This window comes from Marmota marmota, unplaced genomic scaffold, assembly GCF_001458135.2.
Source record: "Marmota marmota marmota unplaced genomic scaffold, marMar, whole genome shotgun sequence".
In the NCBI taxonomy this organism is placed as follows: Eukaryota; Metazoa; Chordata; class Mammalia; order Rodentia; family Sciuridae; genus Marmota; species Marmota marmota.
This window is the reverse complement of record NW_026000016.1, coordinates 40558971-40585920: the sequence shown is the minus strand read 5'-3', so window position 1 is coordinate 40585920 and position 26950 is coordinate 40558971. Positions and strand designations below refer to the sequence as shown.

At 54.5% G+C, this 26950-nt stretch overlaps 1 protein-coding gene across 9 annotated transcripts; it reads left to right on the top strand.

Moving 5' to 3' along the window:
• The first annotated feature begins 6 nt into the window (after nucleotides 1-6).
• Cdk18 (cyclin dependent kinase 18) lies at nucleotides 7-26950 on the top strand. Of its 9 annotated transcripts, XM_048809547.1 has the most exons (17): nucleotides 33-104; nucleotides 15941-16012; nucleotides 18068-18217; nucleotides 18412-18554; nucleotides 19035-19160; nucleotides 19900-19956; nucleotides 20716-20830; nucleotides 20979-21091; nucleotides 21378-21440; nucleotides 22094-22217; nucleotides 22345-22465; nucleotides 23166-23263; nucleotides 23462-23567; nucleotides 23678-23720; nucleotides 24405-24495; nucleotides 24794-24871; nucleotides 25414-26950. In XM_048809547.1, exons 3-17 carry the CDS (start codon nucleotides 18088-18090, stop codon nucleotides 25446-25448), a joined length of 1443 nt encoding a protein of 480 aa, XP_048665504.1. In that variant the 5' UTR covers nucleotides 33-104; nucleotides 15941-16012; nucleotides 18068-18087; the 3' UTR covers nucleotides 25449-26950. The 9 variants fall into 9 exon arrangements, 8 of the variants coding, with proteins under 8 accessions (XP_048665505.1, XP_048665502.1, XP_048665504.1 ...); XM_048809548.1 differs by lacking the exon at nucleotides 15941-16012 and having other exon boundaries at nucleotides 7-104; nucleotides 18475-18554; XM_048809545.1 differs by lacking the exon at nucleotides 15941-16012 and having other exon boundaries at nucleotides 7-104.

Sequence of the window (26950 nt, the reverse complement as noted above, 5' to 3'; positions counted from 1 at the left end):
CGCGTCCCGCGGGAGGTGCGGTGAGTGCGGCCGGCGGACCGCGAGCTGCGCTAGCCGGGAGGTCGGAGGAGGGGGCACCGCGGCGCCCGGGGAAAGGAGCAAAGGTAAGCCGAGCGGCCCTTAAAGGCGCCGGTCTGCTTCGCCCCGGGGCGAGGGATTGGAGGGCAGTGCCGGAGCAGCGAGGGGAGATCGGCGATCACGAGACGTGCGTGTGTGTGTTGGGGGGTGGGAGATGCCCTGGAAAGGCCACTCCCAAGTTCCAGGTGCTCTGGAGGGAAGGCTATTTCGCAGTCGCAGGGACTCTCCATCTGGGACTCGCTTTGGCCCCTGAGCTACCGTCGGAACCCTGCAAAGCAAAGTTTTCCACCCCGTGAGAGCTAGGCGTTTTCTAAGCGCCCTTCCTCTGGGAAGGGCAAGGGTCAGGAGTCCCTGGTGACCAGAGGACCCGAGAGTGTGGGGCCAGATCGCTGCCTTGAAGAGCTTTCTGGGCTCTGGTGAACTTTCCAGATCGGCAGCATGAGAGGTGGAGGGGTGGGAGTCCAGAGCCCTGGAAAGAACGTGGGAGGACACGTGAAACCCTGCAGGTCCAGCGTCGCGGGTACGTGTTAAAGAGGGGCCGATGGGGAATGTGCCTCTTCTGGACACCCGGGAAGTCCAGAGGGGCAGTGACCCCCCCCCCCGCGCCCCATCAGCAGTGGACAAAGGGTTAAGGCAGCCATGGGGAAAGAAGGGTGGGTGGCCTGTTGGGCTAAGGAGGTGTGGCTTGAGAATTCTGCTGTCTTTGGGGAAGACCATCAGGAATCTGAAATCCGAATGGGGTATGGGCTGCAGGCATCTGTTTCCCAACCTGGGGGCATGTTCCCTGAGCCGCTGCAGGCCTTGCAGTGGGAATTAGGCAAAGAGGCAGTGACCAATTTTCTGTGCTGTGGCGTAAACACCCTCCTAGGCTCCAGTGATCTCTTAATTCTCTGAGACCTTCCTGACAGTGGGGATGGGAGATTTGGAGCTGAGGAGTGGGAGGCTAAGTCCCCAGAACCTCTTTGGCTCTGGGTGGTGCTGTCTGCCCTGCATCCCCACCCCCAGCACAGCCTGAGCTACCTTCCCTGGCTTTCCCCATCTGTGGCCTGTGGCCTGATCCCTGTGACTCACAGACACCACGGACTTGCCCCTTCCCTGTCAGCACCCTGTGAGATTTGGCATGTGAGGCCTCCCCCACCCAGGCATGGGCACACAGCCGTTCCTGGACAATCCTTGAGAACACCCTGAACCTGACTGACAGGCATGTCCCCAGAAATCCCCCACCTTTACTCTGCCTTGGAAGGAGCCTGGGAAAATGTCGCCTGGGGTCAGGAGATTGCAAGAGGCTTGGGTTTGCATCCTGAAGGAATCTTAGAAAGAGGGTCACCTTGTCACAGCAAAGCTCTTTGCCTGTTACCTCCCAGAGATTCTGGATGACTGACTTCACCGCTGCCCCATAACCTGGGGGTGTCCCTGACCATGCGGTTCCTAGGACTCTCCCTGCTGGCTGCCTGTACCCTGCAGGAGGCTGGAAGAAGCTCTCCATCTTCTTCCCAAACTCATTAGGGTTTCCAGAGCTAGAGCAGATGGACATCGATAAGTTCTATTCCATTTCTGAATGCCTTCGTGACTGCTATTTATTGGCCATCTACTGAGTGCCAAACAGTGTGTCCCAACAACTTTGTGAAATACATGCTACTATTCCCATTTCACAGGCCAGGAAACTGAGACTGAGAGAAACTCTCCCAAGGTGGTGAGGAGATGGGATCCAGCCCACTTCATCCCTCCTCAAACCCCTACCTCAGCACAGGCAGGTCCCAGGTCACTCTGGAGTCCCTCAGGGGAAGGAAGGATGGGGGTGGTGTTGTAAGTAATGGGGCTCCCCTTTGTCCCATGCCAGGCAGAACCAGGCTTCACCATAGCTAGCAGGAGAGGGGACCAGATCTGGGCAGCAAGTAGGTTCCTAGGCTGGGATCTCATGAGAGACTTCCCCTGAGGTCTAGAGGAGAGGGGCCACCTTTTGGACAGGCCTCAGTCCTCAGTGCATGCGGCCCTGCCTGTGCCTTGGGAGCCGGCTTCCCGCTGCAGGGCAAAGCATGGCTCAGCTATTCCCAGCTCCTGTCCCACCCAGCCTCTCCTCTCTGGGGTCACCTGTTTAGGTCTTATCCTCCTCTTGATTCCTTCTTTCCTTCTCTAATTGAACTTGAGAGCTGAAGGGGAGGGCAAACCTCACTGGAATCCAGCTCTGGCCACATTAGCTGTTTGACTGCCCAAGCTGTGTGGCAGTGGACAAAGGGAGCCTCATTATTCACAGCACCCTTCCACCCTTCCTCCCCTGAGGACTCCAGAGTGGGCTCGGACCTGCCTATGATGGGAGGGGTGGAGAGTCCCCGGCAAGCTCCCGACCCCCAGCCTTTTCTTCACACGTGGAGGGGACTCATCAGAGGAAGGATTGTTGTAGGAATTAAATGATAATAACACACAGTGCCTACAGCAGAGCTACAGGAGTGGTCGTAGTCGCTACCGGGAAAGGGAATTTCCTAGTGGTGGCACTGGGGCTGGCTCTGCAGTAGAGACCAAGGCAGGCTTTCCTACTCCATCAGGCCAAGCTGTTAGAAAGAATCCTTCTCGCTCCTCCAGGTTGGGGAGGAAGGTTCTAGATAAGAGGATGAGGGTGGAGTTGGATGGGAACCTTCCAGGAGGGACTAGTAGTATGTGCTAGTTTTCAGGGTCCGTAAGGTGGGCACTGGTACCGAAGAACCATCAGCCTCCTACTCCGAAGTGCCTTTGGCAGGGCCTCCTTTTCCTGGGGCAAGAGGACCCTCTCCTTGTACTTAATTATTTGCAGTCCCTGTTCTGCTCTGTTGTCCATGAGGAAGTGGCTGGCCCCGATCCAGACCCACCTGATTAGCTTCACCTCTTTGGGAAAAAGTCACATATCTTTTCTCCAGCCCTGTCCTTCCATGACCTCTTTCTTCCCTTGCCCTGGACCCTTTGCCTTTGCCCTTCAGTTGTCCACTGCTGAATGGGCACTTTCCCATCTCAGGGGGTGGGGACAGACCAAGGCTAGTCTTGTCCCAGCCCCCACAGCTGTATGCAATATACTTGTGTGTGCATTTGCATGTGCATGCATGCGTGCATGCGAGTGCATGTGCGCACATGCGCACGCGCATGCGCGCGCGCGCACACACACACACACACACACACACACACACACACACAAAACTTTGGGATGGTCAGGGGCCCAGGATCATTACAGGGTTGGTGGCTGGGGCCTGGCAGGAACTGGCCTGTCATACAGCAGATTGGGAAGAAGGAAAGCAGGGTCATTCTGAGCCCAGCCTGTCTGCAGGAGAGCCCATCTGCTCCTGAGGTCTCCACAGCTCTGTCTGCAGAGGAGAAGGGGATGGAGGAGAGTGTGAGGTCGGCCCTCAACTAATAGGGGTCTTGAAGCTCCCCGACAACCTGGATGATGCTGGTGATTCAGGACACCGTGCTCTGAGAACACTGGCCCAAATATTTGAAGGGACAGTGGTGAGATCCTCTTTGTTAGGACTCGTGTGTGTGTGTGTGTGTGTGTGTGTGCGCGCACTCCCCCCCTCCCCCACCAATGCCTCCACTAAAGTCTTCCCTGGAGAAAGAGGGCTGGAGGCAGACAAGATGACCCAAATGTGGCACTTGACGTGTTCATTCATTATTATATGCTGCGTACCTGTCTCCTGACCACCATGGGTGGAGGTGGCATAAGGACTTTGGGGTTGGTTTGGGGTTGGTTTAAACCTGGACTCTGCCACTCAGTAACTGGTTGCCTTAGGTGAGGTAAGGCATTACCTAACCATCCAAGTTTTATTATCATCCCCATTTTAACTAAGGAAACTGAAACTTTGGGATGGTCAAGGGGCCAACCAAGTTTCAGTTTCCTTAGTTAAAATGGGGATGATAATAGTATTACCTCATGTGGTTGTAGGGTTTCCAATGAGATAATGTCCATGACACTCCTAGCTTGTTGCCTTACCTGATGTCATTATTGAGGGATGGTGGCACACAGAGTTCTTGGGCCATCCTTGGCAGTTACAGTGCCTTTGGCCTGTATTCTTTTTCCTAAAGTCAGGACCCCTGTGGACACCAGGGCTCAGGCCCCAAATTAGGAAGGGAATTCCCTTCTTAAAATGTTTCTTCCTGCTGGGTGCGATGGCTCACTCCCATAACCCTATCAACCCAGGAGGCTGAGGCAGGAGGATCACAAGCTAGAAGCCAGCCTTAGCAATTTAGTGAGGGCCCAAGCAACTTAGCAAGATCTTGTCTCAAAATAAAAAATAAAAAGACTGGGGATGTAATTCAGTTTTAAAGTGCTCCTGGGTTTGATCCTCAGTATTAAAAAAAAAAGTTTTGGGCTGGGCTTATGGCTCAGTGGTAGAGCACTTGCCTCACATGCATGGGACACTGGATTCGATCCTCATAACCACATAAATAAATAAAATATAGGTATTGTATCCGTCTACAACTAAAAATTAAAAAAAAAAATTTAAGCTTCTTCCCTCACTCTGGACTCTAACCATTTCATCATTCAGGCAAAGCTCTGGGGTGCATTGCGCCTGCACCCTTGCCTGCCTAAAGAAGCCTGCCCTTATTTATGTGGGGAGTCCCTTCAGGAACCAAGCTTTCTTCTGTCCTCTGGCCCTAGCCACCCAGCAGAGGAGACCTTTGCAGGGTGACTGGGCCCAGGAGAGGACATGGCTGTCCTGGAGGGATCTACTGCCTGGAAGCAGATGTAATGGCAGGTTCTGTGCAAAGGGCATCTTTCATGACAGCAGCGTGGGGTCTTTAGGCTAGAGGCCAGGCAGGAGGTCACAGAGCCCTTCCCTCATCTGTGTGGAGCCCCGTGGGCAGTATTCTCTGCCGTGGTTGGGTGGAGTGCCATGTTCTGTGCCATTTTCTTCTGCCCCATGGAAGGTGGCCCTTGAGTGGGCTGCTGACTTCCTAGCTATGGTGCCCAGTGGCCCTGGGGGAGCAGAGGACGTTGAACTTCAGTGTTCATAGTTCTGGTCTCCTCTCCACTCTGACAGTTGAAGTAGCCTTGGGCAGTTCAATGCCCCTTCTAGGTCTTGCCTTCTTGGCCTGAAGAACAAGAGCACAGACCAGGGGATTTCTGAAGCCCCATCCAAGACTGCGGTTGGTGGCTCCAACTTTTGTCAGTGAGCTGTGCTCTGAGGCCCCGGGAGGAACTCGGCCTTCTGTTCCTCCACACTTCAAAGCCCAGGGCTTTGCTCCATGATGCCTGGCTACCTGGTCCTTGCCATGGCTCAGATGAGTCATGAAGAGTCCACCCCTATCGAGAGGAGGAGAAAAGTACTGAAGAAGTGAATACTGGATTCAAATGCCACAAAGGTACTGGTTGCTCACAGGTTGGCAAACCATGACTCTTAGCCAAATCTTGCCTGGTTTTGTTAAAGTCCATGAGTAAGAAATAGTTTTCACAGCCGAGCACAGTGGCACATGCCCATAATCCCAGCAGCTTGGGAGGATTATGGGTATGAGGTTTGAGAGTTCAAAGCCAACCTCAGCAATTTAGTGAGGCCCTCAGCAACTCAGTGAGACCCTGTCTCTAAATAAAATACAAAAAATAGCTGGGGATGTGGCTCCCCGTGGTTAAGCACCCCTGGTACCAAAAAAAAAAAAAGAAAAAGAAAGAAAGAAAGAAATAGCTTTCACCTTTTTTTTTTTAATGGTTGGGGAAAAAGAAGAAAAAAACCAATATTTTGTAACACTTTAAAAAATTGTATAAAATTCATATTTTAATGTTCTTAAATAAATTTTTCCTGTAATATAGCCACACTCATTCATTTTACAGGGTTAGTATTACATCATGGTCACAGAGCTGATGGCCTGCAGAGCCCAAAGTATGGACTGTCTTCTTTGTACTGAAGAAGCTTTCTGACCCCCCCACTCAAGATAATCATAGCTCTCTCTAGGCCTTGCACTAAATCGTTCTGGAATCTCAGGCTAAAAATACTTTCTTTTCATTTAAAAAGCTGTGTTGCCATTTTCTTATTAGGTAAGCAATAAATGTTCATCGTGGAAGTGTTAGACGATGCAGATGAGCAAAAAGGAGACAATAAAATCACCCGTAATTCTGCCACCAGAGATCACTGCTGCAGACACGTTGACCTCTTGCCCCCTGGATGATACACGATGTGTCAGTGTTGGCATGTGTATGTGACAGTAACACGCATCCTGCACATGTACAGCTGTCCCAGGTGTAGCATCTGCCCTCTTCACTTGGAGACACCTCTCGAGCTGGACCCTGGGGCCTCACATCTGAGACTCAGGGGCCTAGAGGGGCTGGAGCTGGGAATCTGGGAGCCCTCAGCACGTGGCGTAGGTGGTGGTTTCCACCATGGGAGAGGATGAGGTCACCCAGGAAATGGTGCAGAGGGAGGAAGCACAAAGGGCCAAAGAGGGAACTCTGGGTGTGCCGGCATTCAGGGACAGGTAGAGGAAGTGAGTCCACCAGCTGTGGGAGGGAGAAAGTACGAGGAGACCCAGGGGTCAAGGTTTCATGGAGGCTGAGGCAGAGGAATATGAGGTGCAGGACACAGGACGGTGCCTGGTGCTGAGCAGGTGTTTCTGAAATGAGGAAGTGACTGGAAGAAGTCTCAAGGAGCCTGGACCCTGGGTGTGAGTGACACTGACAAGGGGCACTTAGAGAACAGAGAACAACTGTGGGCTGATGGAAGGCTCCCCAGAGAAGACCATGGCCGCAGGGGCAGCCAGGAGGCAGTACAGGTCAAGGTGGTCCGCTGGCCCAGCCTGGTGAGGGAGGCCAGGCAGCATCTGAAGAGCAAGAGGAGGGACGAGGCAGATGACCAGGGACCTGAGGACTGGTCAGAGGAGCCTGGTGGAGTTCCCGGGGGTGACCTGAAGCTCCAGCCACTAAGGTTGGGACAAGGAGGGCTGGAGAAGATGGCCAAGGGACATGGCCTCATGTGGGCCAGGCTGGTGGGACAGAGTATAAATAGGACTGTGGTTGAGGGATGCTGGGAAGTCCTCCCCTCACCCTCCCTGCTCATGAGATTCAGAGGTTCCCCAGGGATGCCAGGGCTCAGAGGCCCCTGCTGCTCTGTTGCTAAAGTTGGGCATGGAGAAAAACCCAGAGATGTGATTAAAGGTCCTTGACAGGCCACCAAGAAAGCTGGGATCCTTGCATCTGGATGTCAGGAGTGAAAGGGTAGCTAAACTTGATGCCCTTTATCTCTTCTCTTTGTCTGTTTGGCTGCAGGTGGAAATGTGTGAGCTGTCCCTTTGGGACGTGAGGGGTACCTGAAGAGGTTGCAGACCTCTTTATAAGGTTTTGTTTTTAATTAATTATTCCTACATATTTATAAGTTTGATATATGTGTACATTGTGTAATGATCAAATTAGGGTAATTAACACCTTCTTCATCTCCAACATTTATCATTTCTTCATGGTGAGAACACTCAAAATCTTCTAGCTGTTTTTCTTTTCTTTCTTTCTTTTTTTTTTACTGGAGATTGAACTCAGGGGCACTCAACCACTGAGCCACCTCCCCAGCCCTATTTTGTATTTTATTTAGTGACAGGGTCTTACTGAGTTGCTTAGCACCTCACTTTTGCTGAGGCTGGCTTTGAACTCGCCATTCTCCTGCCTCAGCCTCTCAGCTGCTGGGATTATAAGCATGTGCCACCGTACCTGGCCCTTTCTTCTTCTTCCTCTTTTTTTTTTTTTTCCATTCTGGGGGTTGAACCCAGGGCATGCACCACTGAGCCATATCCCCAGCCCTTTTTGTTTTTTTAAATTTTTATTTATTTATTTTTTGTGGTGCTGGGGATTGAACCCAGGTCCTTGTGCATACGAGACAAGCACTCTACCAGCTGAGCTATATCCCCAGCCCTGTTTTTTTTGTTTGTTTGTTTGTTTTTGTTTTTTTTTTTTAATTTTAAGACGGGGTCTTTTAAGTTGCTGAGGCTGGCCTTGAACTTGCAATTCTTCTGCCTCAGTCTCCCAAGTAGCTGGAATTACGGGCATGTACACCTGACCTTCTAGCTATTTGGAAGTATGCAATACATAATTATTAACTAGTCCTCCTACTGTGCAATAGAATACCAGAAGTTATTCCTCCTGACTCTAACTTTGTACCTATTGGCCAACATTTCTTCTCTTGCCTCCTACTTGCTCTCCAGCTCTGGTAACCACCACTCTACTGTCTGCTTCTTTTGAGTTTAACGTTTTTAGATTGAACATTGTCTCTCTGTGTCTGGCTTATTTCAATGTCCTCCAGGTCCATCTATGTCACAATTGGCAGGATTGCCTTCCTTTTTATGGTTGAATAATATTCCACTGCAGATGTATATCACATTTTTAAAATTCATTCAGCCAGGCACAGTGGTGCATGCCTGTAATCCTAGAAGTTCAGAAGGCCAAGGGAGGAAGATCACAAGTTCAGAGCCAGCCTGAACAACTTAGTGAGGCCCTACGCAACTTAGCAAGAACCTGTCTTGAAATAAAAAGGTCTGGGGATGTGGCTCAGTATGTGGCTCAGTGGGTTCAATCCCTGGTACCAAAGGGAAAAATAAATCCATTCATTACTTGATAGACACTTAGTTTGTTTCATGCATTGGTTATTGTGAACAATGTTGCAGTGAACACAGGAGAGAAGACCTCTCTGGCATAGTTTTTAGTTCCTTTGGGTATGTGCTTGGTAGTGGGATTGCTGGATTGTAGACTTTAGAATTTTGTAATATGCTGGGTGAGGTAGGTGAAGGTGCTGTTTTGAGGGTCTTTAAAGAGGGTTGCTAAAAGGAACAGAGAGGGCCTGCTCTGGCTGGGAGGGGAACACAGACTTTGGGAGCAGGAGGATGTGGGAGGTGGAGGCTGTACCTTCTCTGGCCCCTGGCTCCTGCCTGTGGTGTGGTCATGCACGGCTTCCCAGGGTAAGTGACACCTGAATTGATTTGAGAGTGGTTCCACCAAGGAAAAAATTGAGGAAGGGCATTTCAGGCCAAATAGTTGGCAGGTCCTACACACTCAGGACCAAGGCTCACAGAGGGCATCTTGTCCTGTCTTATCATTTGGAAATTCAGGTCCTCCAAGATTACAGGCCAGCCTTAGCTGGTTCTCCAGAATGATCAAAAAGAAAATACAAGGCCTGGTGCGGTGGTGCATGCCAGAAATCCTAGGTACTCAGGAGGCTAAAGCAGGAGGATTGTAAGTGCAAGGCCAACCTGGATGGCTCAGTGAGACCCTGTCTCAAAATAAAAATATAAAAGGGGCTGGATATAAAGATTAGTGGTAAAGTGCCACTGGGTTTAATCCCCAGAACCAAGGGAGAAAAAAATATATATATCAGAAGATGCAATATCTGCTTCTATTCCTTGAGCTCAGGAAGCCAGAAGCAGCAGAAAAGACCTCAGTAGGACTATGTGGAGCCTACACGGAGGGCTTAGGAGTAAGATCGTGAGGGGTTAGCAGGGGCTGTCTATAGGGGTCAAGACCAAGGCCTGAGCCTAGGTCATGCACCTTCCCAGTGAGGTTCTGAGACTCTGCCCCTAAATGGTGAGAGCCCAGGAGGAGGGTCCCAGGGCCCTGCCAACCCCTTCCTCACAAACCTTGGAAGCCCCAGCTTTCTGCACATTGGGTTGGAATCTCTTGTTAGGGTTTTTCTCATTCCATTTCACCCCTCACTGTCGCACCTCCAGCCCAGAGACCTCCACAGACCCCACTTGGGGAGTTGCTGCTGGTTGGGAAGCTGACCCTTCTGCCCCAGCCTCCCATCACCCACTACCATCCAAGCCACGCAGAGGGTGGGAGAGAAGGGTCAGGTTATAGCTGAGGCCTTGAGTCGCTGGTCATTTGTGGGTTCATTCTGGGCCAGGCCCCATGTCAGGCTGTGGGTGTGATGATGAGTGAGACCCAGCCCTTGCCTGCTCAAGGGCAAACTAGGGAACTAGATAAGTAAAGTAGATAAGTCGAGTGCTGTGGGACCCTCACTTGGCTGGGGTCAGCAAGGCCCCAGGAGAGCCAAGGGGCACTGTGGCCGGCACCAGAGAAGAGGTCATGCCTGACTTGAGCCCTGAGGGATATCATGGCCCAGTTTGGGGTCCACATGGGCTGCTGTGGGTGCTGCAAGGAGGACGTGTCTAATTTTACCTTGAGGAAGGAGGTGTGGCCACGCACAGCTTCCCAGGGGAAGTGACACTCAAGTTGAGTTTGGGAGTGGTTTTACCCAGGGAAAAATTAAGGAAGGGCATCCCAGGCCAAATGGATGGTCAATGCAAAGCGGTGGGGGAGGGCGGGAGTGTTTTTTTTTTTCTGGGAATGCCAAGTTCATTCAATCAAACTGGAACCAGAGGGTAGGAGCAAGAGCTGACCATCAAGAAGATGGTGATCTGAACACAAGAGGCCTGCTCTGTGGGTCCTGGAGCTGGAACTCTTCCTGAGGGCAGTATTAACTCCGGAGCATTTTAAACATGGGAGGGATATCACCAGAGAGCTGATTAGGTAATGTCCCCACTTAGCAGACAAAGAAACTGAGACATGGGGTATCTCCCCAGGTCACAGTGCTAGTAAATGGAGTTTCTTCTGTGACACCAAATGGTACTGAATTTCGGAGAGGAGGGCTGGACAGCATGTGGCCCTACTGTAGGATGTTTCTGATCAGACTGTACACAGTCTACCTCTGAGCTATACCTCCAGCACCAAATTTAAAAAAAAAAAAAAGACACTCTAGGGCCCAGGGGTGCATTTGTCCACAAAGAAGCAGGGGCAACCCTGAGCCCAGACACTTCCCCTCCTGGCCTGGCTCCCTGCAGGTCTGTCTGGTTTTCTCCCACAAGGCTTTCCCCACCTGCTTCCTGCATTCCAAACAGAAGCTGTGGGAATGTTCTCTGGTTCCATCACCCTCCAGAGCATTTGTTCCTCATCAGGGTGATTAGAGGCCTGTCTGTTCCCTTTGGTTGTGGCCATCCCGAGGGCCCCAGGCCTGCAGTCTCCCTCACCCAGTCTGGGGCAGGGCAAGGTCAATGGAGAGGCCTCCTGGGCTTCTGCTGCTGCTGCTGCTGCTGGAGCTGCAGGCAGTTGGGGGGAAGGAGTGGTGAGGCTCCCCCCACCCCCCCCAGATTTGTCCAGCTGTGCAGAGCAGGGTCTGTTGGAGGATGAAGGAAGAGATGGTATCAGCAGGCTCCCTGCGGCGGCACAGTTCTCCCTGGGAGGAGGGAGTGTCTCTGAGGCCCAGCTCATGACGTCTGCAGCCGTCGCCTTTAGTTCTTTGAAACTCTCCCAAGGCCCAAAGTGGCCAAGTGATCAAGATCGGGGACAGGAAGTGAGAGGCAAAGGGTATCATAAGGATCCAGGATGTCAGTCAGGCTTTGGAACTAGGGTCAGACCCTGTGGGCCTTGGAAAGTAGACGGTGGCCAATTATATCCTTCATCCCTTGTCCCTGAGCCTACAGAGACAGAACATGGTAGATACTACCCCAAGTCCCTCTCTGTTTTTCTATCTGTCTCTGTAGGCTCAGGAGCTCAGCATGTGCCTATAAAGCAGACACTTGCTGCTGTGTGTCAACAGCACTTGGTGTAGGGATCCAGGCACCCTGGTGAGGGTGACAAGTGGGAAGTCAGTCCCCATCTGAGGGGGGCCCTGGTGGTCCTGGAGGGCTGGAGAAGCTTCTGGAGACCCAAGAAACCTGAGCCACATGTAGGGGGCTTCTGCTGGGCAAAGCCAGTGTAGTAGGAGTGAGGAGGGGCTTGGTCTGGGAGGAAGGAGTCCCAGATCTTGAAGTTAGGCTGGTAACTTGGGGCTCGTGCAGGTGGAAGGCAAAGAGGTGGCTGGAAAGGGTTTTCTGAGTCGTCCCCAAGCCTGTTCCCCGAGGTGAAGGGGTGAAGCCTACCCTCTGTGCCTCACTGCACCCGGAAGCTTTGGCAGGCTGAGGCTACTTCCAGGTCCCCTGCCTGCTCTGCCAACTTCCTGTTCTGCCTTCACAGTCTCCAGGTTGGGGTCTCCCGGGAGCCCAGGTCCTGGGGTCCAGGGAGCAGCAGGCTGAGTATACATACTACCTGGACCATGGGCCCCAGAAGCTGGTCTGACCTGCTGTGTGGAACTTTCTTCCCTTCTGAGCTAGAGAAGGAGACCTGTCCCCCAGGGCACTGGCCCTGTCCTATGTGGCCCTGCAGAGTTGTCTAAGCAGGGGGACCTGCCTTCCTGGCCTCTCCCCTTCTCAGTCTGGTAGTTCAGGCCTGGAGGTAGCTGCCATGATTCCTGCTTCCTGCCCCTCCTTCATCCGGGGTCTCAGCACCCAGGGAGAGGAAGTCTGGAGGGATGTGTGATGACGTCTCTGCGGAGCCTTCTCTCTGGCAGCTCCTTCTGTCTGAGCAGGCACTTGAGAGAAGAGGGCCATCAGTTCCTGGATGCTGTCCTGGTGCTGCGCTGTGTTCCTGGCTCAGCTGCTCTGCTCAGGTGTTGCTGGACATGGACTTCCCACCAGCACCTTCTCTCCCAGAGCTCCTGGTCCCCATCGGGGACTGCTCCATATTTCTGGTTGCTCAGCCAGATCCTCTCAGGGTCATGCATGCTTGGCTCCCTTCTCATACCCCACATATAACCTATCTGCAAACTCCTGGTGCTCCTCCCGACTCCAGCCTCTTCTTATGACCTCTACAGCTCTTACTGGTCCCTGTCACCACCACCTCCACCTGGATCACTATTGCAGCCTTCTGACTGCTGCAGCTCTGCCCCTTGTCCACAGCAACGTCTTAACACAACAACCAGAAGGAGCTATTAAAGTCTCACTGGGATCTTGTCACTCATCTGCTCAAACTCTCCCGTTACACTGGGAGGCCTAACACACTCCCCTTTGGCCTCCTCTCCAGCCACACTTTTGTAGAACATGGCAGACCTCTACGCCTGCCTCAGGACTTTTGCATCTGCTGTTTTTTCTTGCCAACCTGCTTCCCCCAGATTCTGCAGGAAGCTTCATCCCCTACATCTACCGGGAACTATTTCTGAGACGCTACCTTCCCCGGAAGGCCTCAACGACCCAGTTTAAACTTGCAACACGGCATACCTCCCACGCCATCCTCTTTCCTGCTGGATTTCCCTTTATTGCACTTGTCGCCGTCCACTATGCATTTGATTTGTTTATATTTTACTGTCTGCATCTCTCACCTCCATTAGAATGGACAAGGGCAGGGGCTGGAGATCTAGTTCAGTGATAGAGCAGTTACCTAGCACCTGCAGAGCCTCGCTTCTGTCCCGGGCACTTTGAAAAAAATAGGCAGAGGCAGAAATGAGTGTCTGTCTCCTTCACCTGGGATTCTCAGGGCCTCCCCCAGTGCCCAGCATGTCGTGCATGTTCAACAAATCATCGCTGAGAGCCAAGGCCATGGGGGAGTACACCATGTGGCCATGGCTCACGGGTGGCGGCACTGGGAGTCTGCACTGGGGTTGTCTGGCTGTGACTCAGTGTGTGGTGGGGACACCTGGAGGGGAGATCAGCACAGGCCACAGGAGGGCACAGAGCTGCGAGGTCTCCGTGAGGAGAAGGGAGCGATGTGGGCACAGCGTGTGCGCTTGGTAGCAACCGGGGAAACTGCGGCATGACCTTGAGCAAGTCACCGCCTCTCCTGGAGCCTCTGTGTCCGGCTAAGTGAGGGTGGGAGTGGAGACTGCGTGGGGCCTCCCCTGCGGATACTCCTGCAGCCTGGTCCTTCTTGCTGATGCGCGGTGGCCTCCGGCAAGTGCTCCATTTCCTCCCAATGTGGCTCCTCCTTCCTCCTTCTGTGCCACCCGCTTTTGGGGCACCAACAGGAAGTGCTGGGCAGTCAGTATGTGCCCAGCAGGAAGTGAGGGAGGGAGGCCGGGAGGGTCCCCTGCTTCCCTGGGGCTCTCTGCTTGCCCACCCACCTCTGCTGCGGTCCCCTCCTCCATGCCGGGCCAGCACCTAGACGCCTGTTGCTCGCTTCCCCTGGCACCAGTTGCACGGGGACAGCCCCAGATGGCTCCCTGGCCCCAGGACAAAGGCCACACTGTGCCTGGCCCTGGGCTGGCCTTAGGCTGGGTCACACTGAGCCCTTCTGTCCCAGTTGGGGGTGAGGGCAGGCAGCACCAAGGTGACAGGCCTTTTTCCTGTTCCCTTCCCCCTCATGTTGCCTGCCCCACCAAGGCGCATGACCTTGGCCTCCTGGCCAGCCTTTAGCAGGCTTTGCAGTGAGCCTTGGCCCTGAATGAGGGCATGAGGACAGTAGCCCATGGGTTCTGAGCACAATCTAGCCTTTTCTTCTTGCAAGTACTTCCGGCCGAGATTTAAATCCCAAATGTGCTGTTCACTAACGCTGTGACCTCTCTCTGCCTCAGTTTCTCCTGCTCAGTGGTGACAGTCCTAGGGTTGTTGTGAGGACCGAGTGGGTCACTATAATAAGCTTATGTACAGCATTTAGACATTGCCTGGCACCTAGTCAGGGTATGTCCCTAAACTATATCTGTCACCACTGTGTCAGGCTTTGTGTTAGAGGCCTGAGGTGGGCGCAGGGAGGAGGAAGGCCTTTTCCCTCAACAGGTCCAAAGAGGAGACCTGCGTGTCAACATCAATATGATATGAGGAANATCTAAGGAGCTGACTCTCCCAAGGGAAGAGTGACAGAAGCATCTTGTGTCTTGAGTCAGCGAACAACAGATCATTCACTGCCCGGTCTGCCCTGTCACACCCAAGACCCTGCCGGGTTCAATACCCTGATTGTCCCCAGTGGAGAGAGACGTCCCACTCTCTGCTCGGGTCACCACCCCCGCCGCCTGCTCCCCTGTCACCATCAGGAAGTCCATCCCTGCATCTGACCTCCATCCCTCCCGCTGCAGTGACAGCCACTTCCTCTTGGTCTCTTCTCCAGCAGGTGGAGAGCAGCTGGTCCCCATCCCTCTGCAGCACTTTGGCCCTACATTCCTGCTCCAGTCAGCTGCCCCCAGCTCCACCCTCCCTTTGGCTCCCTGTCCCACCCCAGGCTGAGAGCTGGCTCCACCATCCTAACTGAACCCCCGGGAGTGGGAGCGGGTGTGATTCAGGGCAGGTTGTCCTTTGTCTGGCAGAAACTGGGGACCCCCCTCTCAGAGGGTTGTAATGAGCTCCCCTCCCCCGATACCACAAGCCAGAGCCAGGGTGTGAGATTTATGGCAGCTACTGGTAGATTCCTGAGCCACAAACCCAACAGGCCATCCCATAAATCCCAGACGGCAAGATGGTTTTATGAGGAAGCCTTGTTTTTAGAAAGGGGTGTGGCTGGTCCCTCCTGGCAGAGCTCAGACCTCAGGGAGCCAAGTGCCTGCCTCCCCTGCCCCCACTAGGGTGACCATGACCAGGGCTGGGAGCATCAGGCTGTGTACCACAGAAGTGCCTGTTTCTGGGACAGTGACACTTCCTCTCCCAGAGGGATCTCCTGCTGCACTGGGCCTACCCCCAGCCCCCACCTCCAATCTGAGGGTGTCCCACCTCAGCAGAGGGCAGGCTGGAAACCTGGGCACATTATCAGCCCCGACTGGGACTCCAGATGCCTCCCAGCTATGGGCTCCATGTTCAGGTCATTGGACAGACTGTCTAAAAAATGCATTTCCCCTGGGCACAGTGGCGAATGCCTGTGATCCCATCTACTGAGGAGGCTGAGGCAGGAGGATGGCAAGCTCGAGGCCAGCCTGGGTAACAGTGAGAACCTGTCTCAAAGAATGCATTTTTCTTGCCTAGCATACTCAAGGCCCTGGGTTCAATCTCTAGATCATAGTGGCAAAAAAACAGAAATGAAAAAAAAAAGAAAGCATTCTCCCAGGCACAGCCTCCAAGCCTTCAGAATTTGAGAGTGAGACCCAGACATTTGAATTTCTTTTTTTTTTTTTTTAACTTTGCTCCCTGGTGATGCTGATAGCCACTTTTGCAAACAATTCATCTGTACAAGGATATCTCTGCTCTCCTTTTTGGCTGGAAAATGAGTCACCAGGTAGGGCATGTCTGAGTCTTCTTGTCATATATCCTGCCACCAACATGAAGCCTCCATCTGGGTCCCCTTGGCTGGAGGCTGCACACCGAGGTGTGGGACAGGGTGGCTGTCCTCTGGGAGCTTTTGTCAGTGACAGTCCTGCAGACCATGGACTTGCGACATCACACAGAGGCCCTGAGAGTGGCTGAGGCTGGCTGGCAGGAATGAGTTTGGGGATGGAAAGAGTCCAAGGCTCGTGGGCTTTGGCAAGAAAGCTGGGAGAAGAGTTCTCTGCTAGCCTGTCTTGGAAGGAGGCATCACTAGCCCCTGAATCCCTTGAGAATAGGGACCACACGTTTCTCACCTCTCTAACCCCAGGGCCCAGCACCCTGTAGCATATAGGTGCTCAGTCTATGGCATGTTGAGCTGACCTGAGTGGCACTTCAGGGCCTCATGGCAGAGATGGAATCTGCCAGAAAATGCAGACCCGAGGCTTTTCCTCTGAGAGGTGCTGGCCTGGGCTCAGGAAAGCTGGAAGGCCACAACTTAGCTACGTTTGTGGGCAGCCAGAAGCATGCAGTGTCAGAGGAAGAATCCAGGCTGGCTGAGGACAGAAGGACATGGTTATTAAGCAAAGCAAACATTTACTGACCCATAATCCCTTAAAACTGGGAGGGTTCCGGAGGGGTCTGGTTACCTTGGCAACTAGGTGCTGGCCAGGGGCAGGACTGAGCATCCTCCAGGAATGGTCTGTGCCTTGCATGGGACTGTAGGGTGGCCCCTCCCACCACAGAGTGACCCTGGTGCCTTCTTAGGGTGGGGGCTTGTGTAGCCTTCTGGTCCAGGGCCTCCCCTGCAGTCGAAGGCTATATGGCAAAACAGGATGAGGGCACAGCTGCACTGGGAGCTTATGAAACCAGGAAGGGAAGGAGAAGGGAGGGGAGGAGAGATGGGAAGCCCCACTTTGAGGTTTCAGAGCCAGGGGGAGAAAGAGGAGTCTGGGATGGAGCAGTTAGCAAGGGTCATTGGGAGGCCAGGAGTGTGTCCTCTTATACTGAGGCCAATAGGAGCTAAGCAGCCAGGGAGGGAGGCTTTTCTGGCTGGGGAAGGAGCTCTGGGGGTGAGAGTAGCTCCCTGCCTTGTGTTCTTAGTGGAGGACACCCTGCCTGCTCAGCAGACTCTGGCTTGGGAGGGGCCAGAAGGGCTCTGACCTTTCCTTCCCTGGGGCCTTCTCTGTTTCCGGCAAACTTCTGTATTTCCCCTGGGACCTTCAACTGCTCCTGGCCTCCATATTTCCTGGGCCTGCTCCTGGGCTCCTTCCCTCCTTCGCTCCTCTCCTCTCTTTTCTGGGCTCCTGAGGGCCCAGAGCAAGCCAGACAGACTTTCCAATACCAATATCGGTGAAAAGGGGGCTGGGACCAGATGGTGTCCTAGGGGTGCAGGCCATGCCGTCGCTGGGCTCGTGGGCATCTATCAGTGTGGCTCCCTGACTGCTGACCCTCTGAAGCTCCTGTAAGTGGACAAAGAGCTGCTGGCCTGAGGAGCAGTTCTAGCCTCCTCCCTGCCATGCCAGCCCTCCCCTGAGAACTCGCTAGACCCCCAGCAGCCAAAGAGTTGACATGGCAGGAGGGGTCCTGAAGGACCCCCTGCACATCGTGCAAACTAGGCAATGCCGTTGTGACCATCTCCCCAGGGAAAGGATTGGGGAGGGGGCTGAGAGTCACTGGGAAGAAGGAACTGGGTTAGGTCCCACCCCCTGGACTCTGGTTAAGAAGTCACAATTCTGAGCCAGGCACAGTGGTGTATGCTTGTAATCCCAGGGGCTTGGGAGGCTGTGAAAGGAGGATCACAAGTTCAAAGCCAGCCTCAGCAACTTAGCAAGGCCCTAAGCAACTCGGCAAGACCCTGTCTCTAAATAAAATCTAAAAAGGGCTGGGGATGTGGCTTTAAGGCTAAGCGCCCCTGGGCTCCATTCCTGGTACACACACACACACACACACACAAAGTCAATTCTGCAGCATGCAGGGTGCAGAGCTTGGTGGGAAGAGCAGCCCCCAAATGTGGATTTGGTTCCAGGACCCCACTGCTGGCCCCTGATGATCATGAACAAGATGAAGAACTTTAAGCGCCGGTTCTCACTGTCAGTGCCGCGCACGGAGACCATCGAGGAATCCTTGGCCGAATTCACCGAGCAGTTTAACCAGCTCCACAACCGGAGGAATGAGGGTGAGGGGTCAGGCCACTCTGCGCTCTCCTACCCCGACTTTCCAGAAAGCTCCTGCTTGCCCTGCCCACCTCAGCCACCAGCCACCGCCGTTCCCCACAGCCTTTGGGGAGAAGGACAGGTCGGGTGGGCAGTGGGGCCTTCCTCCCCCTCTGGCAGACTGGCAGGGAGGGGTCCTGATGCCTGTCCCTCTCAGACCTGCAGCTCAGTCCTCTTGGCAGAGACCCTGTACCGGAGCCCAATGCCTTCTCCCCTACAGACAGTGGGGAGGAGCCCGGGCAGCTGTCCCCTGGCACGCAGTACCAGCGACGGCAGAACCAGCGTCGCTTCTCCATGGAGGTGAGGGAACTGTGTCTTTACTCCACCTCTGTGGACTATAATCCCCTTGTCTTTAAAACTGTTGGCATGAGGATTAAATGAATTAATATTTGCCAAGTGCTTGGAATATTCCTGGAACATAGCAAAGGCTAGACAACTTGACTGTCGTTCTCGTGACTCATCGGCATGTGCCAAAAATATGAAAAATAGGCTTACAGAATTACAGTGTCTGAAGGCACGAGATTTATGTTCTATAGGTGGTGATACTGTGGCCCAGAGAGGGGAAGGAAACTCCTGAGGCCACACAGCAACCCTTGGGTATTCACATGGGACTCTGAGCACACCCTTGAAGCAGCCATGAGCCTGGGGTCACGGCCTGGGGCTTGCTTCTGCTAAGGATGCTGTATACAGACCTGGACCCAGAGTGAGGATCAAAGGCCCTGAGGTCTTAGCTACCCCTGGAGCCAAAGCAGTGACCCCATCTCATCCTGGTCACCACAGGACATCAGCAAGAGGCTGTCTCTGCCCATGGATATCCGCCTGCCGCAGGAATTCCTCCAGAAGCTACAGCTGGAAAGCCCAGATCTGCCCAAGCCTCTCAGCCGCATGTCCCGCCGCGCCTCCCTGGTGAGTCCAAAGAGGGTCAGAGGTCATGAGGGTGATCTACCCTCTTTCCAGCATCACTTACTTATCAGTCCTGACTTTGTCTGTCCCAGCTGTGGATGTAGTGGTTTCCAGAAAGATTCCTGGGCTTCTGGTGCCACCTGCTGGCCTCTGGATTCAAATAGATGTCCCACCCGTTCAGATGATCCCATTAAGACTGACAGGCCAGCTGTCATGTGCTTCTCCATCCTACCTGCCTACCAGATCTGTTGGGAGCATTGTACAAAACACAGACTCCAGGCCCCACTCCAGACACCTGCAGAATTAGCTTCTGGGTGGGGCCCAGGAATCTGTCTTGCTCCAAGTTGGCAACACCTGAGCTAGAAGAGGTGTGCCCAGGAGAGAGTGCTGGGGAGCAATGTTTTGACCCAGACACCACCGTGAGAGGCAGAAAAAGACCCAGCACCTGCCCAGAGGGACCTAGTTATCTGAGCAAGACAGATCGAGGCGGGCAGCAATCCAAGGCGCGGAGCTCTGGGTTCCACATCCCCCAATGTCATCGGAGGAAGGAACTCACACTTCAAGGGCCCTCTCCACTATCACAGGGATGAAGGGAAAAGAAGAGGAAGGATTTGAGGCTGTCCTCACCTCTGCAGATGGGGGTCTCACTCTCTTTCCTCCCAGAGGCTGGAGGTGGGGGAGGCGGGCAGTAGGTGGGGTTGTGGGGACTTTCCATCTCAGAGCACCTGTGTCTCCCTTTCAGTCAGATATCGGCTTTGGGAAACTGGAAACGTACGTGAAGCTGGACAAACTGGGGGAGGTAAGTGGCTGGGTTTGGTCTCCTACTGGTAGCCATGCCAGGGCATGTGGGCCCTTCCCCCTCATGTTGCCTGCCCCACCAAGGCGCATGACCTTGGCCTCCTGGCCAGCCTTTAGCAGGCTTTGCAGTGAGCCTTGGCCCTGAATGAGGGCATGAGGACAGTAGCCCATGGGTTCTGAGCACAATCTAGCCTTTTCTTCTTGCAAGTACTTCCGGCCGAGATTTAAATCCCAAATGTGCTGTTCACTAACGCTGTGACCTCTCTCTGCCTCAGTTTCTCCTGCTCAGTGGTGACAGTCCTAGGGTTGTTGTGAGGACCGAGTGGGTCACTATAATAAGCTTATGTACAGCATTTAGACATTGCCTGGCACCTAGTCAGGGTATGTCCCTAAACTATATCTGTCACCACTGTGTCAGGCTTTGTGTTAGAGGCCTGAGGTGGGCGCAGGGAGGAGGAAGGCCTTTTCCCTCAACAGGTCCAAAGAGGAGACCTGCGTGTCAACATCAATATGATATGAGGAAGAACAAAGCTGCCGTTATAATTAGGGGGCACTCGGCATGCTGGGGCTGGGAGGGAGCAATGTTTTGACCAGCAGGTGTTAGGGTGCTCCACAGAGGAAGTAGGTTAGGGAAAACCGAATTCCAGTGAGGGGAAGAGTGCTCAGGTAGAAGACCCAGCCCATGCACAGGGACAAAGGGAAGGCCCGGGACAGTGTGACATGAACGTTCCTGGGGCTGATGGCTGGCTCTTCATCCTAGGGCACCTATGCCACGGTCTTCAAGGGGCGCAGCAAGCTGACAGAGAACCTGGTAGCCCTGAAGGAGATCCGGCTGGAGCACGAGGAAGGGGCGCCCTGCACTGCCATCCGAGAGGGTACAGTGTCACAGGGCCCTGCATGCCCCTGGGGCTTCTTGGAGGAGGCATCAGCCGCTTGGGCCCCAGTGGGAGCCCGGGGTGGGGGAGCCACTGTTAACCCCAGGAAGAGAGGGTGTGAGGGGTATGTGGGGCCCTGGGGACCCAGGCGGGCCTGTCTCTCCAGTGTCTCTGCTGAAGAACCTGAAGCACGCCAATATTGTGACCCTGCACGACCTCATCCACACAGACCGCTCCCTCACCCTGGTGTTTGAGTACCTGGTGAGCTGGGCTGAGACTAGCAGCCTCTCCCCCTTGCGGCAGGGATGGGGTGTGGCAAGGGACAGGGGGGATGAGGGAGTGGGAGAGGTGGGACAAGGGGTGGCCCAGGCCTTGTTCTAGAATCAGGCTTTCGGATGCTCCTGTGCAGCAGTGGGTCAAGGGCTCAGGCATAAGGGCAACTTGGAGCCAGGGACCTGTCCTGAGGCTTGGGCTCTGCCCAGACCTCAGTCTGATCTACTCAGTCTATTCAGGTCTACGCAGAACTGAGTCAGGCTCTGTGTTCCAGGACAGTGACTTGAAGCAGTATTTGGACCACTGTGGAAACCTTATGAGCATGCATAATGTCAAGGTGAGGGCCTCCGAGGCAGGGGTCCCCACCTACCATGACATCCCCCTTCCCAAAAGCCCAGCAAGGGATCCCACTCTCACCACCAGGGCCCCGGTTCCCCCAGCTACTGTGTTTGCTCAGACCTTCAAATGCAGGAAGCAGGGAAAGGCACTGCCATTCAGTGAGCCCAGGATCTGGGCCGAGTGCCTTACCCCAGGAGCACGGAAACATGCCCTCTCCGACTGTCTAGCTGTTGATGTAAAACCCTTCTAACTCTGAGCATCTGTTTCCCCACCTGTCAAATGGGAGCGTGAGCTACCTGGCAGAATGAAGGGAGGCTTCTGAGGAAGCTGGGAGGGATGGAGGGCCTTCTCGGGTATTTTGTTAAAGAACCAAGAGCATTCGTCCTCACACAGGCAGGGGACCCAGTGTGCCTCCCGCCATACCCCTTGGCTGGAGAATCTTGGACACTCATTGGCTCCTCTCCACAGCTGGGGCCTTCTGCTCCTATTGGGTTCCCTGGTGTGCATGGGGACCAGGATGGGGCTGCAGGGTGGGTAGGAGAACCAGGTAGCTTCTCCAGGGACTTTCCTGACCTCACCCCAAGTCCCTGCCCCTGTTCCAATCCCAGCCTTGCAGATGGGACACATTCCTTTCTCTTCCCTCCTCCTTAGATTTTCATGTTCCAACTGCTCCGGGGCCTGGCCTACTGTCACCGACGCAAAATCCTGCACCGGGACCTGAAACCCCAGAACCTGCTCATCAATGAGAGAGGCGAGCTGAAGCTGGCCGACTTTGGTGAGGCGAGGGTGGGGATGTGACGTCACCGAGGTGCACAGCTCCTAAGGATGCTAGTGCTGCGGGAGGGCTCGGGTCTGCCCAGAAGTACCTGTGAGCAAAGGTTGTGTGATATTTCTGTTCCTAGGACTGGCCCGGGCCAAGTCGGTGCCCACAAAGACCTACTCCAACGAGGTGGTGACCCTATGGTACAGGCCCCCAGATGTGCTGCTGGGATCCACAGAGTATTCCACCCCGATCGATATGTGGTGAGCAATCAAGGGTGGAGGGGAGGAAGAGGGGCTGTCCACACCCCTAGACTCTAGAAAGAACTGCCAGGCCTCCTTGATGAAGCCACGGGGCTCCCTCCTGCACTGGATGTTAAAAAATGAACTGTGGAACAAGATTAGTGTTTCTCCAGCTTAAACAAAGGCTCCAGCACTGTGCTTAGGACATACCCCCCCCCCGGGGGGGGTGTAGGGGGAGGGTACCTGAGGTCCCCTACAGTAAATATGAATCTTCTCCAAGCATCAGTCCTTGTGAAAATTTTGAAAAGGACAGGATACATTATTTTTCTGTTAAAATTAACAGATGTATGATTTGGGATAAAATGAAAAACAGCCCAAATTTAAAGCTAACACATTGGTTTCTGGGGAATAGCCACTGTGTGTTTGCCCCCAGGGCTCCCTAGAAGTCCTGTTGAAAGAACTGCTACTTGGGCAGTGCACACTTATACCTATTAAGGGTGAAAGGGAAAGGGCACACCTCCTAGTGCCCAGGGCAGCCCCCAGAGAGGGGCTGTAGTAAGAGACTGGGCAATTCTAGGAGGTTCCCCTGTCCTGAGCCACCCCCACCCCTACCTTGACCCTTCAGTCATCTGTGGCAGGGTGACCTTGGTACCCTGGTGGAGCAACCTTAGTAAGGCATGCTGCCCCATCCTGATGCCACCCTGCCCCTTGCTCCCCGCAGGGGCGTGGGCTGCATCCACTACGAGATGGCCACCGGGAGGCCCCTCTTCCCGGGCTCCACAGTCAAGGAGGAGCTGCACCTCATCTTCCGCCTCCTCGGTTAGTCTCCTGCCGCTCCCTCCCTCTCGCCACCAGGGGGCACTAGAACTCTGTCCAGCCCAGGCTCAGGGACGCCCTAGGAAGAGCCGCTCATCTCAACCGAGCAGGGTCCTCATGGCCTCGGTCATTCTTGGCTGCCTCCTTTGACATTGCACCCCTCACGTCAGCCTTCACCCCTCCCGCATCTCTTCTCTCCAGGGACCCCCACAGAAGAGACGTGGCCTGGCGTGACCGCTCTCTCCGAGTTCCGAGCCTACAACTTCCCCGGGTACCTCCCGCAGCCGCTCCTCAGCCACGCCCCCAGGTAACCCCGCCCCCAGGTAGCCCCGCCCCGCTGCGGTCCAGGCTCTGAGTCCTGGAGTGGCCCCTCCCGCCCTGCCCGACAGCGCAGGTGCCAGCTCCTCCTTCTTGCAGGTTGGACACGGATGGCATCCACCTGCTGACCGGCCTCCTCTTGGTAAGTGCCCCCCACCCCGTCGGGCCCAAAAAGAGGCAGCCGGAGAGCCCAAGCCCCAAGTTCCCACCTCTGCCCTGTGCCCCAGTTTCTGTGGCTCATAGTCTCACAACCTTTGAAACATCTCCCTGCGATCTGCGCCCCCAAGGCCCAGGAGGAGCGCTGATTTCCACACCCTGCGTTTGAAGACAGCTTCACATTCCAAATCCTAGTTCAAATCTGCTTCCGAGCTGGGTAGCTTTAGGCATGTTCCAGAGGACTTTTCTGTGCTTCCGTTCCCTCAACTGCAAGGTGGAATGAATGATTCATACTTTACAAGGTGCTCTTGAGTAAACAGTGAGATCGTGGGATGCAAAGTGTTGCAAACTATAGAGGACAGTTATTGGTCTTACCCATGAACATTACCACTATTTCGGGTGATGATCTTGGTTGTCTTAGCATCTGTATTTCAATCTCAAGAGCAATTCACTCCCCTGAAGTCCTTTTTATGTGAGCTGGACACCTGGGAGCCTGAAGTCTGAGACTGCTCAGGATTGGGTCAGTGGGGGCCTGTGTCTGACTCCAAGGGCTCCTCTGGATAGATTCTGCCCACCCATCTTGGTGATCTAACTTAGCAGAGGAGACACTGCCCATAGGGGCCTCCATGTCCCCCCAGCTGGGACCCAGTAGCCCACCCTATGCTTTCAGTATGAATCCAAGAGTCGCTTGTCAGCAGAGGCAGCCCTGAGTCACCCCTACTTCCGGTCTCTGGGAGAGCGAGTGCACCAGCTGGAAGACAGTGAGTATCTAAGGGGGCAGGACCATCCCAGAATCAAGGAAAGCTGGCAGCAGTGTGGGTGGGAGAGCTGAAACAGAGAGTCCCGAGGCCCACTTCCCACTGAGCAGCCTTGGGCGTTTGGCTCCCCGCCCCCCTAACTAAGGGGGCAGACTCTCAGATCTGAGTGGTTGCTAAAGTGCTGGGTTAAGTCCTCCTGGGCCAGTCCTGAAGGGCTACCCAGCCAGGGTGCCCTCAGCTCCATGGACTCAAGGAGTCTGCTCTACCCAACCCACTCCCTCTGTTCTCTTCTCTCACCCAGCTGCCTCCATCTTCTCCTTGAAGGAGATCCAGCTCCAGAAGGACCCAGGTTACCGTGGCTTGGCCTTCCAGCAGCCAGGTAGGGCCTCATGCCTCCCAGCCGCTCCCCTTGGTAAAGGAGGCCAGGCAGGCTACCACTCCCCAGTGGGGACCTCCCTCTCAAGGAATAGAGATGAGCCCAGAAGCTCCCTGTGATAGGGAGTCATCATGGTCCCTCCCCAACCCTGTCCAGACTGCCTTGTCCAGTCCTTCCTCAACACCCCAGATAGATTGCTGCATTTGACAGGTGCATGCCCTTTTTGGTACATTCTCTCTGCAGACCCTGAGCCCTCTGGCATCTGGGAGAACTACTTTGTCCCCAGAACAGCCAGTGGGGCCTTGGACCTGACAAGTGCTTTCCATGCATTATCTCATTCAATCCTTAAAATACCCCATAAAGGTACAAAGCATGTTCCCTAGTGAAACTGAGGCTCTGAGAGGTTAAGTCACAATTTCATGCAGCTCAAAAGTACCGGAGATGAGCGGTTAGCCCAGGACTGCCTGGCTCCTGAGCCCCCAGATCTCAGGCACCTTGCAGCCTAGCCTCCTCCCTGCAGTCCCACCCATTCCTCCGTTCTCCAGGTCGAGGGAAGAACCGGCGGCAGAGCATCTTCTGAGGCGGGCCCACCCTGCTGCAGCTTGAGGGACAAGAGGTCACATGGAGACCAAGTTTGAGTAGGATGAGACCATTGGAGGACTGAGGAACGAGAACCCGTGGCTGGAAGACTGTGTGGCAGCCTTGCTGGTCACAGCTGTGTCCTCTCCCTGCTTCCCACACACCTCCCTGGTGGCCTTTGCCTGGACACCAACCCTTCTGTCACCCACTGTGGGGCCTGAGTTGCTCCCCTGAGAGGAGGTGAGGGGGCAGGGAGAGACCTTGGACCCTCTCCCAACCTGAAATGCTTGGGTGTCTGCGTGGGACCCGCCTGGACAGACAGGAGAATCCAGGTGCCCGGCTGAGCACAGTGCCCCGATATGGGTTCCGCCATGCCTCCCTCTGGGGCCTGCCTGCCTGGGTTGGCAGATGCCCTTTCTGACCCCTTAGAGCCCATACACATTTCACCTTCTCCTTTGAGAGCAAGAAGGGGCATGGCAGCTTGTCTGGGACCCCAGAATATTGGGTGCTGATATGTGCCTAAGGCCAGCCCCACCTCAGGGGCAGATGTCTCTGTCGTAGTAGGAATGGCAGCCTGTCCTCTCGTTCTCCCCAGCCTGCTGTCTTTCCCCTCCTCGCCAGAGGCCCCGTGTGCTCCCTGGCTTGAACCAAGGCCGAGCAGCACCAGCCTGCTGCTCGATGCCCAGCTGCATCCGGAGGTGGCCTGGTACTGCTGGCCGCACTCCTGCCACCTCAGCCAGCCCCTGCCCGTCTCCCCAGTCTGGATGGAGTTGCCTTAATTTGGCAGGTGGCCGAGTGTATACTGCCCTTGGAGCTCTGACCCAGCTCCTACTGTCCCCTTTCCAAGAACCGCCCCTGCTGTTCTTATCCCTGAGTGTCGATAAGTCAGCCCTGGGTTGGGGCCCTGAGGACAGCACGCAGATATGCAGGGTCACCCTGACACTGGTACCAGGCCGGCCTCTGCCCACAGGGGCTGGCACAACCTTCTCTGTTCCTTTCTTCCCAGTCCTATGGGTCTGTTCACCTGATCCTGGCACCAGCTTCCCCAGAAGGTGGTCATGAGTAGGACGGGTGTCAGTGCCACAGCCTGAGGTAAAATGGTAGGGGAGCAGGGTTCACCCCCAGCACCCCTCTTGTATTCCCAAGGTTTCCTCAACATGTGGCTGAATCTTGAAGGGCAAAGGCTGAGGGGAGGCCAGGCCCTGCTTCCTCCATGAACCCCCTCCCAGCCCAAGCTCCTCAGCCTGGGGAACAGCCCTGGAGTCTGGGCTCCCCCAGCCCCCCATTCTTCCCCCACTGTACTGTGAATATCCTGTGACTCAGCACAAAGACAGATAATATATTTAATTCATGTTGTACAGAAAGGAGCGATTAGTCTCCTACAGGAAAGCTGACTGGTAGATCAATGCCAAAGATGGAGAACTGAAGCCCCCCTCCAGCCTGATGAGAGGGGCTGGGGCTTGCTTGTATACACACACACACACATAAAGTGGAGAGAGAGTT